Source organism: Petromyzon marinus, chromosome 15, assembly GCF_048934315.1.
Source record: "Petromyzon marinus isolate PM22_M1 ecotype Great Lakes invasive population chromosome 15, UKy_Petmar_22M1.pri1.0, whole genome shotgun sequence".
NCBI classification, from domain to species: Eukaryota; Metazoa; Chordata; class Hyperoartia; order Petromyzontiformes; family Petromyzontidae; genus Petromyzon; species Petromyzon marinus.
This window is the reverse complement of record NC_133681.1, coordinates 12,967,547-12,988,147: the sequence shown is the minus strand read 5'-3', so window position 1 is coordinate 12,988,147 and position 20,601 is coordinate 12,967,547. Positions and strand designations below refer to the sequence as shown.

General features: G+C 43.3%; 2 protein-coding genes across 3 annotated transcripts in view; both read right to left on the bottom strand.

Moving 5' to 3' along the window:
- Positions 1-1,321: 1,321 nt before the first annotated feature.
- On the bottom strand, positions 1,322-12,124 carry POFUT1 (protein O-fucosyltransferase 1). The gene is made up of 7 exons (XM_032954906.2): positions 11,832-12,124; positions 10,424-10,545; positions 9,090-9,272; positions 6,001-6,113; positions 4,930-5,122; positions 4,043-4,285; positions 1,322-2,613 (listed from the first exon to the last, which is right to left on the bottom strand). The coding sequence occupies exons 1-7, from the start codon at positions 11,926-11,928 to the stop codon at positions 2,422-2,424; spliced, it is 1,143 nt and encodes a 380-aa protein (XP_032810797.1). The 5' UTR covers positions 11,929-12,124; the 3' UTR covers positions 1,322-2,421.
- A 1,326-nt stretch (positions 12,125-13,450) lies between these two features.
- Positions 13,451-20,601, bottom strand: part of LOC116942681 (CYFIP-related Rac1 interactor B-like) — a 31,850-nt gene continuing 24,699 nt past the window's right edge. For both annotated transcript variants that reach the window (XM_032954904.2, XM_032954905.2), the window contains exons 11-12: positions 20,521-20,591; positions 13,451-19,073 (exon numbers count right to left, since the gene is read on the bottom strand). In XM_032954904.2, coding sequence (XP_032810795.1) covers positions 19,007-19,073; positions 20,521-20,591 — 138 coding nt within the window. In that variant the 3' untranslated portion in view covers positions 13,451-19,006. The remainder of the gene's footprint in view (positions 19,074-20,520; positions 20,592-20,601) is intronic.

Genomic DNA, 20,601 nt, shown 5'->3' with positions numbered 1-20,601 from the left:
CCATGACTCAAAAAGTGCACAGTGGCCTTCATCCAGCAGTGGAACTTTACACAGGCTCTCGTTAGCAGTTGCATTCGAAGTTAATGTCCGGTTATGCTAAATCGGTCAGTTCACGTTGCCCTGTTAACTTTTATGCCCAGTTTGCAGTATATGAAGTTCAAACACTTGGCACTGCGTATACCTACCTACCTACAGTATTTATGTTTTTAAACGACAAGCATCACTCTCTAATCGAGTGGTTTCCAGCGTGTGGTCCGCAAGGCCGTGAGAAAAGGTCCGCAGAACCGTTGCAAAATTTTTTTTTTACAAAACGCCAGATTTTTGACCGCACGGTGATCCGCGAAAATGTTTCCGAGGATTCCGAGCGGGTGGCCAGCTGGTCCGCAAATATTGAGAACCCACTCGTCTCGGGCGAAGCTACACTACCACCTACTGGACACGATGCAACATCATCATGAGCGTCGTGGAGAATTTTAATTACTAGCAGACGTCATAATTATACCTCCGTCTCTCCACATAAAACATTTTATTTGATATTACACTATCATTGGCCCCACTGCCTTTTAGGCGTGAGTAATTTCCCATAAGGCCGTGGGACTAATGGATTTGCAAAATACTGTAGTGTATTGATGTGGACACATGAATGAGACGTATTGTCTGCCAAGCGATTGTATACGCATACAATATAAATGCAGCTCTTTGTTAATCCACTGCTGGACGAAGGCCTCCCCACGCTATGCCGGTCATTGGTGTTGTTTGCCCATACATCACCTCAATGGTCAAAGTTGGTTCATGAAAAACCGAGAACCAGCCCAGATGGCACTCATCAAGTACGCTAGCAGTGGCCGGGAATCGAGGTTAGGTCGCCAGGTTCATAACGCAGTGGCGACCACTGCACCAGCTCTCCCCCAAGAGTGAATTCAGGAAACGGTAACATTAATCGACTGTATATTGCATCACCACGCAGCTCTATTCATTGAGCATTTGTTAGTGGAATGCTCAGACGAACTGGCGAGGGACTGTCCACGCAGGTCGTTCCATGCTCATCCGACCGTGGGCACATTTGACGTGTCTTTCGCACCGCGTTGTGCAAACAAGAAACATAATTCGTCGTCTCGGCCACCTGGGCCGGGCTGTGTGCGTGCAACTGCAAACACGCGCACCTGTAGACAGTTCCCCAGAGGTCACACACTGCCGTGTTGACAGCATTAGCACTTTTTCATAAACACATCTGTCAAGTGAATCCTGAATACCTAAAGCCACCAACACAAAGGAAATACTGGTTCTAGAGAGCGTGTGCTTTGCACACAGGCCACAGAAATATTTTAAAATATTTTTTTATTCACAGAAACAAAAGTAAACATTTCGAGTTGACAGGTAATAAAGGCGAAGACTTTCCCATTGGCAACTGTGCAATGGTCGTTTACAGCTATCAGCACTCATATTAAAGCGATGTTTTCAAAAATATCGTTTTGTAGTTTATACGTGGGTTTTGTTGACAAAAGCCAAAGGAAACAGGGAAGGGCCCAATCTATAGAACTGTTTCCAGCATAGGTGTTCATGTAATGAAGTTGAAACTTAAATGTAGTCCTTTACCTAACTAAAATATATTTATGCAAAAACTGTACAGGAGCAACTTGTATATTAGTAGTTTATACTTTTGTGATCAATGCAAACATGACCCTAGCAATTCGATACAACCAATCGAAATTCGTGGTCTCCAGTTTTTTGTTAATTGTTCACAGAATTGTATAGTGATCGTTTTTAGAAAGTAAATTTGCCGCTTCATGCAATGTTGGCTTGAAGTAGTCGTTGCACAAACTTCTGCAGCCAATTCCAATTTTGTTTCAATACTCCTAAATTCCTCCATCGCCACCTTTACAAAAAAATACATGACCAAGCTGGTACAACCCAACATCAATCACCCAATAGTCTGGCACTTGTGCATTTCCAGGCTTGTATTTTTACTACAAGAGGATAGATGCAGCCTCGGCCAACACAAGTTAAATATAGCAGGACAAATGTACACGAAAACAATATACATGTCTTGACATTTGCTTAACTGTTAAATATTTAAAAAATGTGAGTGTTGCTAACTTCCGCATGAATTTAGATCAGAATGCAATTCCATTACGCTCAATAAAATACAATTTGACAGGCATGAGATACAAAAAAGTTTACATTTATACAACTGCACAAAATTGTGCCAAAAACCCGGAGGCAGTCATTTACCGGTTACATCATTATTTTAAAACATTAAATCCGACATTTATTTGAATTATCAGTTCAATAAATACTTTGATCTGAAAAAATGTTCCCAAGTATCATACGATGGTCAATAACCAAAAGACGTAAATAAAGGCTTTTCGCACGCACAGTTCAATAGGTTTTTTTTTTTGCTCCCAGAAATTGCATTCACATTCAGAGCTCCTCGTTGCGAGTGCTGACGGCATCGTCCATGCCGAAGAAGGATGACGGCCGCCCGTGTACGTCTCTCTCGCGCTTCACGAAGGCCGTGAACGACGAGACGCAGTTCCCGATGAAGTGGTCAGCCTGGCTCAGCACGTACAGGTCCAGCTGCGCCACGTCTGGCTTCACAGCCACCACTTTCACCTTGGCAAGCAACACGATGCACAGAGGTTGTAGACAGATTCCCCCACTCGTATAGAGGGCCGATCAAGCCTACTCCCCCTGACAAAAACTACATTCACTTTGGCACACACAAGTGTTGAAGATTTAAAGCTTTCGTGACTGCAGGGATTCATATTCTTGGTTCTTTCGGTATAGTCACGCAGAAGGCAAACAATAAAATCATAAATAAAAAATATTAAACAATAAAATTCTCACGACGTTTCGACTGCAACGCAAGCAATCATCATCGGGTGTGAAAACCACAACAAGAAAATTATTTTATTGTTTCCCTTCTACGTGACTTTACCGCTTTACCGAAAGAACCAAGAATAAGTGTTGAAGAGTAATAGCTGTTGGCTTTATTTGAAATGCAATTAACAGACGTTTAATGCAGTTTTCTTGTCACGTCTGAAAAAAACATAAGTATGTTAAAAAAGTTTTCGCACCGTACACAGCCAACCATGCTAATCGGAGGTGTGGGGGAAGAACAACTAAACATAAAAATAAGTTCTAATTACATTTATTTTAAACCTAGATTTAAAGGTCCAGTGGCTTCCTAATACAATTCAGTACATGGCCACGATTCACAAAAGTGACCCTCTCAGCTTGTGTAGGTTATTCATTTGTATTATCATTACAGTGCGCTACAATGTATAATATATATATTCCCCTATTCAAGCCCAGGCTCAAGACTCTTCCCTTCTTCTTTGTTTACAACTGGCCTTGCTCTTATGAAGTACCTTCATCATCTGCATCTTTACCAAACATTCATCTCATTCGGCCTCACTGCAGCTCCCTACCGCCTCAAATAAATGAAATGTTCCAATAACAATTTAGCAAATAATCTCTACTCCATTCCAAACCACCCTCGATGTACATTACTATTTTGTACAGCGTCCTGAGACGCAGCCACTATAACATGCTTTGCAAATGCAAAGTGTTCGTGACTAAATTACCCCAGAATTTACTTGATCTCGTCAAGAGCTTGGAAGAAAAATCTGGGTCAAACCTGCATAGTGCTTGAATGGGCTAGCACCATGCGTGGCCACGAGGCCTAGCACTTCCAAACGGCCCGCAAGCAATATTTATCCGTCACTGCAAGCCATTTAGCCACAATTATCACGTTCTAGATGGGAATAATTTTGACCTGATAATCACTTCTTAGCATAGTCATCAATACATACAGTTCGAGCAAGATCAAAGTTTAGCATTAGCTAAATGGTAGCCTGCCAAACAGAATTCTATTCATCCCTTGGTACAAAAAATGTTCCTCACCCCCGTGTACATGGAAGCAAACTGCACTGTATCTGTATATTTACGCGATCTAACCCAAAAAAGAAACCTCTATTATGGGTAATATTTGTCGCAAAAGCCTACGTGTTAAACCGCGTTGTATCTGGGCTGCACCGACCTGTCCTTGCAGAGCCTCGCCAATCTCCTCGGAGTAGTCTTGCGAGTCAGTCGCGACGTAGACCGAGCGCGCGCCGATGCGCGTGGCCCAGGCACGAACGGCGCGAGTCACGTCCGTCACGCTCGGCAGGCACATGGCCAGGGTGAGGGGCCGCGCCGTTGCGAGGTCGTCGCCCACGCACTGCGGCGACGCCATGAGGTGCGAGCCCACCTTGCCCTCGCGCAGGAGGGCGCACGTGTTGTGCTGCGTCAGCGCAAAGGCGAGCGTGGGCACCGCGCGCAAGACACAAAGGATTGAGACGCGCGGGGGACTCTCATTGGTGCTTGATGCTTTTGAAACTCGTGCTGAAAGCGTTTGCGCGTGGAGCTCTGTCAGTCTAAAATAAGTCGTTGTACTTCGACGCACATGGTCGAATGGTGAAATCAAAATTAGCGGCACGCTGGTTGATGTCAGATTCAATATTAAGTCACACGATGCCATTTGTGCGCAATTAAACACTAGCTTCACGTTAAATGCGTCTCCTGGATTACGTATTGACATTCATAGTTAGATGATAAAATTGGTTATATTACAACCTTGTGGGGCTACTTTGTGAGCAGCAGAAGGCAGTGCAAACATTGTTGTATCGTACTATAATCCAATATCTATGCTCTCAGCCTTTCCCAATTTGCACTCTCCAGCATGGTGAAGTATGTTCAAATCACCCCCAAGACATGTACAGTGTGGGGAAGCCACCATCCATCATAGATTGACAAAAGACCTGTGCATGTGTAAACTTGCACAGAGGTGTCTCTGCAACACCACTGGCTTTATGAATCCATTGCAGCAGCAAATCTATTTTGGGCCAAAGCGTCGTAGGCAAGGTCGCCAAAAGCGATGCTACCTACCCAGTCTGAGCCGACCCGCAGGTGAATGGCCAGGTAAGGCCTCGCTAGTCGATCGCTGATGAGCCGATTGCCCTCGGAGACCATCTTGTGTGACCACACGACGTAGCGTTGGAGGCGGCGATGCTCAGGGAGCACGGGAAACTGTGCCGGCGCACCGGGCAGCGCGAGCACCGGGTGCTTGTCAGCCGGGTACCTGCCCCGAGATGAACAGTGGGCTTGAATCAACATGCAATATGAAAGGCCTTGCATGGGCATAGTTCTTGAGTACAAGTAATGAAGGAGATGTAATGAAGGACATTGAACAAACGGGTGAGAGTGTGACTGCAGAAGCAAGGCTGGTTAAATGAGAAGGGAGAGTGTTCATTTGACCATGTCGTCGCTCCTGCGCTGGAGGGAGGGAATATAATAAGTCTGGCAGTGATGCACAAATAATACAAAATAAATATTACATTAGGATTATCATTAATGCTGCCTTGTAAACTACATAATGGGCTGCTTTAGCAAATTGCCCTTCTAATCTGAAGGACGAATTAACATTTAAGAAGTGCCATTGGCTGAAACGTTTGACTATTACATTTAAATGAGTGTTAATGCTGACTGTATTTTTTATACAAACTGTAGGCTTCCATATTACAACAATACCTTCTGGAAAGGTTCCACATTTAAAATCTGGATCTTTAAGTCAAACTGTTGACGAAAGGCTTTGGAAAGCTTAATATTAAATTAAGTGTGTGCACTGCAGCACATAATAACCTGTGATATTATGCAAAGACTTTAACCACTTCAATGTGCTTTCTAAATACTTTTTAACATGTACATTATTTTTAGCCTACACATTTTAAATACGACCATTCCCACTTGCTGCAAATACAAGGGATACATTGTTTGGGCGTTGGGCAAATTAAATGAACTCTATATGGAGATGCCTTTATCCAGCAGTGGATTAACCAAGGTCTGTGAAGGATGATTATCATTATGTAATTGTAGTACTTGATATTTGTTCACAAGTGGGCACTGTGAAAAAGCCAAGCTGCTTCATTGTTACCACTCGAAGCAGAGTTTCAGGCGTACTTGTCAAGCCAGCGCTGCATGCTGTGTGGATGGTAGGAGAGGCTGTTAAACACCTCCGAATGAACAAAGTCCACTCCAAACTGGTCCCAGAAAGGCCCGAAGGGGTTGCCGTCCTGTCACACACACACGCGTCGCGCACCAACAATTCACTTTAAAAAATCAGCGTGAACATGCGCCTACGTATGGCTCCTGTACATCACCAAGCAGAATTTGTAGTTTTGTCGGAAAGCCCATATCTGGCAGCTATGTGCCCAGGGATACCGTATTGCTAAGAATAGTTTTAATGTTTCTTGATCACCAATTATATCTCAATTGTTCCATGAGAGCCTTGGCATGAGATGATGAAATGTCCTTCTAGTTCAACTACAGTTCAAGAATGGCCTGCAAGGATAATACACAAAACTGGCGACAATTCAAAAGTCTTCTCCATCCATACAATGACTTTCACTCTTTCATACTCCATAACGCGTGGTTCACAACATGATATTCATTTGACAGATTTAGCTTAATTGCTCTCCAAATTGGACGAAGCTGGATTAATTTCACGTGCACCGCTGTGTTGCCTGGACTGAGACCATAAAACTCGCTGCACTTGAAAATCGGGTTTAATCGCGGTTTGCTTCCGAGATTTCAATCTTAGCTGTGAAGGCTGTGTTCTGCCATAACCAGTATGAGCTTCCTGAGCCACACAGCCACATCAAGCATGTTGATTTTTTTTTAGATGTAATCTTTTCTCGATATTTTATCTCAATTGTGTAATCGGCACGATTTAATTAAATAAAGAATCTATTCGAATGTAGAAAAAAAAACAATCTGAATCCGTCACAGAGCAGGGTTAAGAGAATGGTCTGCAGAAGCAAAGGGAAAGGGAATGGTCTGCAGAAGTGGAGATCACCTAACACCGAGATTTCTTTATGTCACCTGTTCCACACAGAGGATCGAACTTTTCGGTGCATGACAGTCAACCCCACATTTGAGCTGTAATTTATCCAAATTAAGTGCAGAACCAAATGTATATCTTTTCATGTAGACCATTAATTGAATACAATTGAGGTCCAGTTTAAATTGCAACTTAGTCTATGTCAGTTTATGGGTCTCGATGTACAGTGAGGGAAAAAAGTATTTGATCCCCTGCTGATTTTGTACGTTTGCCCACTGACAAAGAAATGATCAGTCTATAATTTTAATGGTAGGTTTATTTGAACAGTGAGAGACAGAACAAAAAAATCCAGAAAAACGCATGTCAAAAATTGTATAAATTGATTTGCATTTTAATGAGGGAAATAAGTATTTGACCCCTCTGCAAAACATGACTTAGTACTTGGTGGCAAAACCCTTGTTGGCAATCACAGAGGTCAGAAGTTTCTTGTAGTTGGCCACCAGGTTTGCACACATCTCAGGAGGGATTTTGTCCCAGTCCTCTTTGCAGATCTTCTCCAAGTCATTAAGGTTTCGAGGCTGACGTGTGGCAACTCGAACCTTCAGCTCCCTCCACAGATTTTCTGTGGGATTAAGGTCTGGAGACTGGCTAGGCCACTCCAGGGCCTTCATGTGCTTCTTCTTGAGCCACTCCTTTGTTGCCTTCGCCGTGTGTTTTGGGTCATTCTCATGCTGGAATACCCATCCACGACCCATTTTCAATGCCCTGGCTGAGGGAAGGAGGTTTTCATCCAAGATTTGACGGTACATGGCCCCGTCCATCGTCCCTTTGATGCGGTGAAGTTGTCCTGTCCCCTTAGCAGAAAAACACCCCCAAAGCATAATGTTTCTACCTCCATGTTTGACGGTGGGGATGGTGTTCTTGGGGTCATATGCAGCATTCCTCCTCCACCAAACACGGCGAGTTGAGTTGATGCCAAAGAGCTCCATTTTGGTCTCATCTGACCACAACACTTTCACCTAGTTGTCCTCTGAATCATTCAGATGTTCATTGGCAAACTTCAGACGGGCATGCATATGTGCTTTCTTGAGCAGGGGGACCTTGCAGGCGCTGCAGGATTTCAGTCCTTCACGGCGTAGTGTGTTACCAATTGTTTTCTTGGTGACTATGGTCCCAGCTGCCTTGAGATCATTGACAAGATCCTCCCGTGTAGTTCTGGGCTGATTCCTCACCGTTCTCATGATCATTGCAACTCCACGAGGTGAGATCTTGCATGGAGCCCCAGGCCGAGGGAGATTGACAGTTATTTTGTGTTTCTTCCATTTGCGAATAATCGCACCAACTGTTGTCACCTTCTCACCAAGCTGCTTGGCAATGGTCTTGTAGCCCATTCCAGCCTTGAGTAGGTCTACAATCTTGTCCCTAACATCCTTGGAGAGCTCTTTAGTCTTGGCCATGGTGGAGAGTTTGGAATCTGATTGATTGCTTCTGTGGACAGGTGTCTTTTATACAGGTAACGAACTGAGATTAGGAGCACACTTTTAAAGGGAGTGCTCCTAATCCCCTCTTAATCATAAAGATTTCTGGCTCCCAGGTGTCTTTTATACAGGTAACAAGCTGAGATTAGGAGCACACTCTTAAAGGGTAACAAACTGAGATTAGGAGCACACTCTTAAAGGGAGTGCTCCTAATCTCAGCTTGTTACCTGTATAAAAGACACCTGGGAGCCAGAAATCTTTATGATTAAGAGGGGATCAAATACTTATTTCCCTCATTAAAATGCAAATCAATTTATAACATTTTTGACATGCGTTTTTCTGGATTGTTGTTGTTATTCTGTCTCTCACTGTTCAAATAAACCTACCATTAAAATTATAGACTGATCATTTCTTTGTCAGTGGGCAAACATACAAAATCAGCAGGGGATCAAATACTTTTTTCCCTCTGCAAGTCTATGGATTTCCATGCAAGTGGTTCTGTCTGAGTCTCTATGAAAGTCTATGTGTTTCTATATAAATCTCATGGTCTCCATGTGAGTTTCAGGGTCTCTATGCAAGTCTATGAGTCTCTCTGTAAGTCATTCGTTACCAGGCTGAGACATTAACCCACGAAACCTCAAGTAATTTGACTTCAAGACATGTGTGTGTGTGTGTGTTTGAAGTGAGAGATCCACAAGCAGAGCGAGACTGAGTGACCCTCCGGCCCTCACCTTCATGGGGCACGAGCGCTTATCGGGGCTGCGTGTCGCAGCCGCCTCGAAGCAGTAGGCGGTGCGGGCAGCCGGGGGCCAGTGGTCCGGGGCAAGGTGCTCCATGAAGTGCTCCAGGCTCACGATGCGATGGAACTTGCTCAGAGCCTCCAGTTGGAAATACTCCGCGTACGGGACGTGCGCCTGAAGACAGAGAAAGCACAGGCGCAGGCGCAGCACCCACCGTACCCACCACCGTGGTAATAATTCCACGTGCGGACAATTCACTAAATTATATTGTTACGCTCACGGTACCGTGCATAGAAATTTGCATCCAAGAATTGGTTATTTACACGAGGCTAATAGAATGAGTTTGCGTTTAGATTATTTGGCTGCTATAAATGATCACATGATAAGCCACTTTGTTGAACTATATCATGTGGCCAAGTCGTTAATAAAGAAGCTAATAGCTCAATGGGCTTTACCTGGTAAAATAAAAAATATAGTTTAGTTGAATTTTTTTATAATTTGCTTACCTTTCCTATACTTTTCACTCCTATCGTGTTTTTTTTCGACTGTTTGTTGGTGTAACTCTTTGATCCGCCCCTATTGGACAAAAGAGCTTTAAAGCTCATTGGATTCCTCCACTATAAACATTCAGATTGGCTCAAAGGCGTGCATATGGCAGTTGAAACTATACTCTTTGGTTTTTTTCGGTAAATTCACGTAGGTTTAAAATAAAATAAATCACGACGTTTCGGGCACAACACACCTGATGACGGACGCTTGTGTTGCGCCCGAAACGTCGCGATTTATTTTATTTTATACCTACTTGACTTTCCCGATGAACCAAATAGTATGGATTCCTGCAGTCACGAAAGCTTCAAATCAATAATAATGGTATTCGTCACTGATTAGGAAAATATTCCACTCCCCCTATGCCAGCGGTGTCCCAGGGGATACGGAGGTGATTTATAAATGTGTGAAATAATATCATGCATGAGTCATTTGTGAATAATCATGTATCAATCTGCCAATATAAAATAACTACGATAACATTTGAAACCCATATGGTAACCGGCGGTGTGAGTGGGTTGGTGAGTGGGTGAGTGGGTGGGTGAGTGAGTGGGTGGGTGAGTGAGTGGGTGAGTGAGTGGGTGGCTGAGTGGGTGGGTGAGTGGGTGGGTGAGTGGGTGGGTGAGTGGGTGATTGAGTGGGTGGGTGAGTGGGTGAGTGGGTGGGTGAGTGGGTGAGTGGGTGGGTGGGTGATTGAGTGGGTGATTGAGTGAGTGGGTGGGTGAGAACCCAACCCGTTCCGTGCCATCTCTCCGCTGCTGGCCTCGAGAGGGACTTACGTTGGTGTAAGGCGGCGTGTGGTGGCGATACTCCACCCAGGGGGGCACGGCCAGCGTGCGGTTCAGCATTCGCGCGAACGCCAGCGAGCCCAGGAACTGGTCGGCCTGGTTCCCAAAGCGCCCTGCGGAATGCAGCAGCCACCACCGGCGCACGAGACAATCCACCTGGGCTGATGGGGGGGATTGCGAACCCCCCCGCCCCCGAGCCTTTTGGGGCAATGCATCGAATGATAAAAAAACACGGGCGATGAGTCGAAGACTTCGGCCAGACGATTGATTTAGACAAGTTTAAGAAGGAAGATAAAAAAAAGATAATTTGTACCACCTGGACGTTGAAATGCGGAGCTGTAGCCCCGCATCTTCTACTACTGCATGAGCCGTATGCACACCGTGTCAACCCACACTACGGTTTACCACGTGTTATTGTACAGGTAAAGTTGAGTGTTCTGGTTCATACGGTGTACAGAGGCGTTTCAATACGGGCACATTTTGTCTATTTGTTTGTGTTTCTCCCTTGTGATGCGGCTTTGTAGGATGAACGTTGAGATTTATAAGTGGGCACGGGGTGACCAATAAGGTCTGAATTGGTCTGTAATAAGGTAGGACACTGATAAGGGGTTGACAGGTTTGTGTGTGTGTATATATAAAGTGAAAATGGACAGATGAACAGAATACACCTTTATAAAACGTCGGCTTTCGCGACCAATATTACTCATAGTAAAGATTGTTGGGTTAGATCGCGTTAAGTATAAATGGGTCTAACCCAAAATAATAGACCTTCTTCCACGCGTTCCCGTCTGGTTTAAGTACTATTTAAGATAAAGTGATGTCTAATACCCAAAAGGAATCTCACACATTTAAAAACCACCCCCTCCACCCCCCCCCCCCAAAAAAAAGCAACTCAACACATGTTTAATAACAGTGCCTCGAAAAGGGGAAACAATGAGGCAATACTAGGTACAAATTTAATAAACTAAAACAAAAATGAAAAACTAAATTAAATCACGACGTTTCGGAGGCAACACAAGCTTTTACACCTGACGAAGGAAGCTTGCGTTGCCTCCGAAACGTCGTGATTTAATTTAGTTGTTTTTCATTTTTGTTTTATTTCATTTCATTTTTATTTTTTTTACCTACGTGCCCTTACCCAAAGAACCGAAGAGTTCGCAGTCACGAAAACGTCAAATCTAGAATATGAGGCAATGGTTCGTGTTAACAACAACAGTAGCAGCAGCTACATCCACCGATTGGCTTCGCGCGCCGCCTGTAAACCGTGCGCGATCGTTAATGTTTACGACGCTCGTGTAACTTAACCACTCGCGTGGACCAGAGAGTTGGCGATGCGTCCGTCGACGACGGTCTACAACACGGACAAGCGAGTCGAGGCGACATGAACCTCCCCGCTCACCCATGCAGGGGCAGTAGAGGACGTAACCCGCACGGTCCCACGCCTCGCCACGGGCCCACGCGGCGACAAGGGCGACGAACGCCAGGCGAACGGCCATGGCGTTACGCTAAACGCCGTCCAGTGATAATCAACAACAACAAGAAGACGAAGAAGAAGAACGATGAAGGCGGTTGAGGGATTAAAGCGCGAACAAAGTTGCAGAGAGCCAGGGACCCGCCAGGGATTTCCGGAACAACCACCCGGCAAAAAGGGAACTCAGGGGCGCGCGGATACGCGCTCGCGATTGGCTCACCGCGCGCACGTGGCGAGCAACGCGCAATCCGATTGGATAGCTGCGACCGACTTATATGGTAATTAACATAATATAACCCCACGATGAAAAATTTACATAATATAACGCAACGATAATAATTTACATAATATAACGCAACGATAATTTACATAATATAACCCCAGTGTAATTAACATAATATAACCACACGATTATAATTTACGAAATATAACCCCACGATAATTGACATATAACCGCAGTGTAATTAACATAATACAACCCCACGGTGTAATTAACATAATATAACCCCCACGGTGTAATTAACATAATATAACCCCACGATGATAATTTACATAATATAACCAACCCCACGATGATAATTTACTTAATAAAAACCCAACGACGATTATTTACATAATATAACCCCACGATGATAATTTACATAATATAACCCCACGATGATAATTTACATAATATAACCCCACGATAATATGCGAATTATAACCCCACAATAATTGACATAACTCCAGTGTAATTAACATAATATAACCCCACGGTGTAATTAACATAATATAACCCCACTGTGTAATTAACATAATATAACCCCACGGTGAAAAATAATCTGCATATATCACCACACCATTATCCAGTGTTGGTTGATGTATTATATTCATACATCGACGTGTAACGTTTAACACAATTCGAAACATAAGGACGCTGCCGTAGTGATGCAATGATTTTTGTACACTGGACTTGCAATCCAGGTCACCGATTCGATCACCTGGCGTGGCAGTTCTCACAATGGATGTTGAGAGTTGTGGGTTTACTCTCCGACACACCGGTGTGCTGAAGTAACTAATTGGCATGTTTGTTTACGTCACAAACCTCACTAATTGGCTGTGTCGGGTGGTGGTGGCGGGTTTAACGACACATTTATATATTTACGCGATCTAACCCAAAAACCTCCATTATGAAACAATGGATGTTTCTTAAATCCTCACCCAACCGCTTTTGTCCAACAGCAAACAGTAATTTGGTGCACCAGTTAGTCGATCGACATGTGTGTGGTGGGGTGAAGTGTGGGTACTCCCTCCAGTGTGGAAGATTAGGCCAAAATATCCTCGAGCTCCCTCTAATGGGGGGGGGGGGGGCACTTCCCGAGTGGCGCGAGCAAGTAATTTGCAGACTTTGAACAATTCAGGTCGCTGTAACATTTACAGCAAATATAACATGCACGGCTTGTTTGTGCAAAAATATATAGAAATAATGCGGTGTAGTCATCAGCAGCCATGTTCTGTCCACGGCTGGGCGTTGCCATCCCTGACAAAATCATCAACAGAGCGGAATATATCATCAAGCTTTTATTCTGTTGGATTTCATTCGTACAAAAGAGCATTTAAAAATGCAACGAACTGCATAACGGACCTCAAAATTACAGTATGATTCCTGAAAGGACATTTCATTTTTAACGCACGGCCACTTCCCACCAATTTCAATCGCACATTTCCTTTCAACACTTAACCACACTGAGCCAACCCCACCTCACTAATCACCCCCCCTCCCCCCGCACCTGCATGTAACGCGATTAGACGCGTGACGACACATCGATTACAATCGATAACCTATGCTCAAGGCGCACGGAACACTGCGAGTTATGACTCGGTTATTCTTGATTCGTATATGATGCCAGTGGCGGTGCTAGGCATAACGAAAATAAGCAGAAGTTTATGATCCCAAATAGCTCAAGAGTCTCGGGGATTCAAAGAACAAACTGGAGAACACCAAATATCAGCTTGAACGGAGATCCTTATAAAAACATAAAAGGGCATCACGCTATTGACACGATAACAAAGGTAATTTATTTGTAATTGTTCTATTAGATTGGTTCACATAACTGACAAGTAGTTTATCCAGAATTTGTTTGTTGTAATGATGCACCCCAAATAATTTCCATAGAGGGCTCCTAATAGACTGGCACCACCACCGCATGTTGTTACTGCTTCCCGCACTCGTAATTTTGCATGAACCAGAATGATAGACGAAAGAATCAAATCAAATTAGTCGCGACCCCGAATCGTACCAATTCATCGTTTTGTGATGGCATGAAAATCGTAAATGTGCTCAAAAGCCACACTCAGGGCATCAAGTGGCCAACAATGCACCAACGTTAGACAGCCCACGAGTGATACGTTAGGATTGACTCGCCCGATTGTAATGAATAAAGGCGCAACCTTCCAATTGATCGCTCACACCACTGCTGGTGGAAGTCCTCGGCTAGAGATAACTCCAAAGAGAACCTCTAGACTCTAGAGGGTACTATGACTGCATTCATTTGTTTCATAGCCTACCGTGAGTTGGTTTTCACTGCATGGAATGCTTTTCCCTTTTTGGGATTTAGCTCAGATTGTATCCTAAATATGCTACTCGTGTCATGAGGTGAAGAAACATCGTTTGAGATATTTTCCAATCAGTCGGGCCTCGAATTACCATGCCACAATATCTATAACTTTTATGACCACTTTAAGGACACTTCCATTGACAATTGATGCTTAATCATCTGAAGTGTCAAATATACAATGTTATTTATCAAAGCTTTGCCCCAAAATTTCCAATGATCCAGGACCATGGACCGCGAGTACATTTTAAGCTTAAGTTTAGTTGCACTGAATGTTTTTTTTGTGTGTGGTCATTAGTGAAGGAGCAAGAGGCCATCAAATTCACTACACTTGAAAATTTGGCTAATCACGGGTCGCTAACCAGATTGGAAAGCTTCTCAGTGGCATTGGCTCAGTGCTTCGACATGGCCATTGAGGCTCCTTCGCCACCAGGCCACCTCATAGTAACTGAATCTTTCAATACTTATTTCTGATTTGACCAGGGCCATTCCAAGCGATTTACTACGTTGTTCGTCACAACACGGGAAAAAAGTGCACTTATTCAAACCCTTTTCCCTCTAAGCCGGTATACAGAAAGCATTAGCATATTGTAGTCGTAAAAGCATTCTTTTTTTGCCTGCTTTTGGTTTAAATATGCCGCACAAGCAAGCAAATAAACCGTACCAACATTCATATTGCCTCTAGTGGGCAGTCTAAACATTAATTAAATGGACTTCCGATTACCCATGACATACACCAGTGTAAAGGCTGGTATACTTTACAAAAAAACTGAATGTTCATTCTACCGAGTAAAGCTTGGACAGAGCTTGCTTCAAACACAACTAGTGTTTAAATAATTTATGTCATTGAGCTGTGGGTCTGTTGTCAAACACTTATTAACGTCTGAACACAAAAACGCACAAAAGCATAGTGATACCATATCGGATGAGCCAGTGCAAGAAAGAGGGTACAACAATATCCTGTGTAATGAGCAAAACAAAGTTTTGCATTTTCGGCCCTAACTTGTTTCTAAATTGTACTCTCTATCCCCAAGTACATCGTAAAGGCTCATATTAACTTCCATCTATTGTGGCATATATTTGAGATTAATTCAAATATTTATTAATTTCCCTTAACACAAATATTTAAAACCAACTTTTTTTTCATATTTTAATTGCATTGTCTCTTCGATATTTGCAGAAGATCTCCCCATTCCTGCGTTCAGAATTTCACATCAACAAGAAGTCGCAATGCACACAAATGCGAACTCGTGAAAATCAAGCCATGAAAAAGAACACAAGGGCTGGATTTTTAACAACCAACAATTCTCTACATCCGTGTTTCTCAATCTCTGGTCCTAATGACCTCCCCACGATGCAGCATTCTGCGATTACCATCTGTGCAACGTGTAACGGCTCGAATCAAATGTGAACGGTAAAGATCCATAGCCAAGTAAAGCTGCACCATAGTGGGAGGAGTCGCAAGGACGAGAAACATTGCTCTACTTCACAAATGTGTCGTCTGACATTTCTCACCACTAAATCACCCACCACTTAATGTCAAGCATTCCTTTGGATGATTTGCAAATGCATCAAGACGCCAACCCGACACTCGGGTCGAGAGTGGCTCCTGTCGCTTGTTTTGTGCCGTGACGACGGACATTCAAGTAACGAGTCGCGTTAAAACAGTAGCGGTTTTACAGTGATGGTCACACTTTGCATAGCACACTCTGCGGCTGCAACACATTTCCTACACGTCAGCCTTTGCTTGTGAAGTGAGCAGACGCCCAATACATTCAGCGATGCCACTGCCGCCACATGGGCACGCAACGTGGTTTACGGGCGCGTGTACGCTCACACACAAGTGCACTCTTCAGGCTCCAAGAGGCTGCTTTAAAGAGGGGACAGGAAGCGCAGCAAGGCAGCCATAGGCAGATGCATAAAATATTCTTTGCGGAGGGCCGAAATATTTTTTTGGAAGGGGTTTTATATATATAATTTAATAAATGTTATTATTTTGTATGTCGAAAAATGTGACCGCGCAAGGTTGCCACTACCATAGCACATCGTAGACTGACATGTTCCAGGACATTGGATTCACCGATTGCGTCAGTCTGGAGTCCATTCCATTGGGTCTTATGATACAAGCACGATTCTCAATTGGTTCGTAGCTCCATATTTCTACAAACGCACCACGTAATTCACATCGTAATTTTCATGGCCTGCCGTTCGGATGCGGGTCAGGTCATGACAAAAACATGACATAATGAATATGACCTGGGCGGCAACCGAAACGGCAAGCCGTAAAAACGATCCGATGCAAAACTGTCAGTCAACCACGTGCTCTGATCGTGTTGACCTTACGCTCTGTCAGCGAGCCGGCCTTCAAGAGGGTTTACTGCACAGGCTGTATTTGAATGCCACAGCTGGTAAAAAGGTTTGCCCAGGCTAAACCCTACTAGACCTAGCCACTCGCCACTTAGGATTGCAGTGCATCCTGCAGCCTCTTTTAAAATGCCTGAAGGTCATGATACTCTCGGGAAATCACCGCCTGCGATCGTCACTAGCAACGCAATTACTATGCGCAGCTATAGTAACTCGGTGCAGCAAAAGCACAGTGAAACAGTTCTGCCTAGCCAATTGAACCAGTTTGTTGAAATATGTTAAGTGAGCAATAGGTCTATAGACCACTCAAATTTTGGTAGTTATGTGACCTGTCTGTAATCTGATTGGAAGTTACTATCCTGGTTGCTCACTACAAGGAGCAGCAAATGTGTCCAGATTTTGGCAACGAAATGGTGTGACTACTATTTCCAGTGACAATGCCATGCAATGTCCATAGTGTATCATAGCCTTGAAGGAGCGCCAAATCAAGTCAGTACCTCAGTAGCAAAAGAGCACTCGCAAGTTTTGTCCATAGTCACAGTACCAAGTCATCTTACAGACACATGCTACGGAAAGGCAGCTGGTGCTACAAGGGCATTGGTACCACATTTTAAATGATTGTACTATACTATATATATTTTAATTGTTACATGCATACAAAAATTAACTTATATAATACTTATTCTTGGTTCTTTCGGTAAAGTTACGTAGAAGGGAAACAATAAAATAATACAAATATAAAACAATAAAATTCTCACGACGTTTCGACTGCAACACAAGCAATCATAATGATTGCTTGTGTTGCAGCCTTTCCGTAGCATGTGAATTTTATTTTTTATATTTTTTATTATTTTATTGTTTCCCTTCTACGTGACTTTACCGAAAGAACCAAGAATATGAATCCCTGCAGTCACGAAAGCTTTAAATCAAAATTATATAATACTTGTTTGATTTTTTTTAATTTACCACTCTTTAACACCAAAAGCATAACACGCTGAGATGATTGACGTCTCCAGATGGAAAATATTAGATTGCATTTAAATCACGAGCATACTTTGAAAAAACTGAATCAGCCATTGCCATGAATACTTAACATTAATTACGGGAGCTGATGTTGGCTCTTTTGACCATTCAAGCTTAGGGTCAACTAGGATAAGACAGAAATGTTTATAAAAAAATAATATAATTTTTTAGCCAGCAGATATAATATGCACCCTTACGTTTTAAATATGGGCCAACACTAACCTTGATATTAGCTTTGTGATACAACCATGATTCTTGTTGCCCGATAAAACAAAAATTCCTGAAACGCACCGTTTAATTCTCATCAGCTGCCACCAGGTGGCCTTAATTGAGATTGTTCTCCCAAGGTCACCCCAAAAAGTATTTTAGCGTATCCATCGCAATAAAATTATTCTGTCATTAATGAAGCATGTCGCAGACTCTATTAACGTTCGTTATTGAAGATGCATTCAATTTGGCATGGTCGGCAAGCAAAAGCTCTTAAGAGCATCACATTGTTAAAAAAAAACCTTGTCGCAGGCGCAAATTAGCTCATCAGTTATATATGTATGCAATAGCATTTAAAAAAGGGTCACTTTGGTAAGAGGCAGCATTCTTATATACAAGTGCAAATGGACAAATTCTTGCTGGTATGTACTTGGAATTAAATGCTAACAAATATATACACATACAAAGAAATCCACTATCATGCTATGAATAAAACGAACTCTCAACACAATCAGCAAATTGTTTCCTTAGCCCAAGTCTTCCAAATCATGGCTATTAAAATCAACTCCAAACTGCTCTCAAACCCTACAATTCCATCGACTGTGTTACAATTGCCATGCAAAGTTTGTAAAACCTAGGACAGTACAATTTTATCATTTGGTTGGAGTACAGGTCCACACTGATAATCACACTGATGGAACAAAATAATAAAATAAAAACACTTCGACGAGTACCTCTTGGTGACATTTAAATAGTGCGGCGCACGTTTTGCAACAACCTGTACGCACAGCGAAGCGCGTACGTGTTAACGAGAGCCGGCGGCGAGACAAAGAGATGGACCTGCCGGCTAGAAAGACAATGGCAGCGATGTCACGCGGCAGCGCGTCCGAGACGCCCGGTTCGGGGCTCACGCTCTCACTGCTGCAGCATAGCCTTAATCTGCTTGGAGGTGGTCTCTTCATTTAAATGCTTGGTGTTGTACCTGGAATGGACGAGAAGCACGCACGTGATGGATTTCATGGTCAAGACATACCTATAACATCCCGATCCCGTCAGATCTTGGAAACTAAGCAAGTTTTGGGCCTGGATAGTGCTTGGATGGGCAACCATCTGAGCCCTACCAGCTGCACTTTTAAATGCAGAGGAAGATCTGCTGTTGTACTGTACACCTCCCACCTTCACCAACCCGCAGTGAACAAGCGTGGTAAAGTATGGTCAATTAACACTCACAACCTGTGCGGGGCATAGGTAGGCTCTCATCCAGCAGTGGATTTACAAAACTGGTTGTGCATGTATTAAAACACAGTCCACTGTAAACAGTAGGCATGTTAACAATTTACCACTACCCACCAAGTAGTTCAATAACTTGTCCTGATTTGGCATCGCGATTCAAGTCAGAAGTCAATTATCTTTTATCAACATGTTTATATACGTCATTTTTTTCTCCGAGTTGTAAAATTGTATTTTTTCCATTAGCCTAAATGTAACACTAGCACCTTTTCTGGAAAATGGGAAATAAATGAATTAACTAATGCAACGGCTATGCACCACAACAAACAGTGGAACACATCGTTAAAAATCTACTTAAATTATTTCCATACAAAATAAGAGGGAAATATTATAATTTGAATACATTGGAAGGAAATCTAATCACAAACTCACATTTCGATGCATGTAATTTGAATGTAATGTTGAATTGATGAATCACTGCACCATTGCATGTCCAATTGTGTCTGTAATACTGTGCCAATAAGCTTTAATATGGTAAATAATGGAACAGCTGCCTTGCAAAAAAGACACAGATCCCCTGTATCGGCTACACGAACTGTTGGGGGAAGTTAGCGAGCACCTATTTAGGTCAGCATGGTGCCTGAGGAGGTGGCGTGACCAGCACCATGGCCAGCTGCTATTGTCTCCCTGGTACTGCTGTTCACACGCCACACCAGGTAAAAATTAACTTCATGTTTAGCCACGGCTTAATATCAAACCCAGGTGGGCCGGGTTCGTAGTGAAGTGGGCTAACTACTCCACTGCCACCACCCCCCACAACGAACATTCACACATGCACTCACGATCAAGGGGAAAGAATGAGAGAATAATTAATTGGGGTAAATTACATGATCGCTAATAGCACCTTACTTAAAACTGTTCCCAATCAGAATGTGTGTGGTCTCCTCTTTTCAGGACTTCCAGTGACCGGTAACACAAGAAGTCTGCTCTGCAACTTGTACCGTTTATGTGCTGGCAGCAATGGAGAAGTAGGGGATGTGGAAATGTGAAAAATATATATTTTTAAACATTATAAACATGGGTGGGCGGCCAACAGGAAGCCTGACTGTCTTCGCTGGCAATTTTCCCACGAAAATAAAAATAATACAAGAATGCAGCAGGCGGAACGCTGTACGACCGTGCGGGCGGGGCATACAAACCTGAGCGCGTTCAGCAGACCCTCCACGCTATTGGCTGGCTGGTCCTTTAACACCTTGATGCAGCCTTTCATCTGTTAAAAT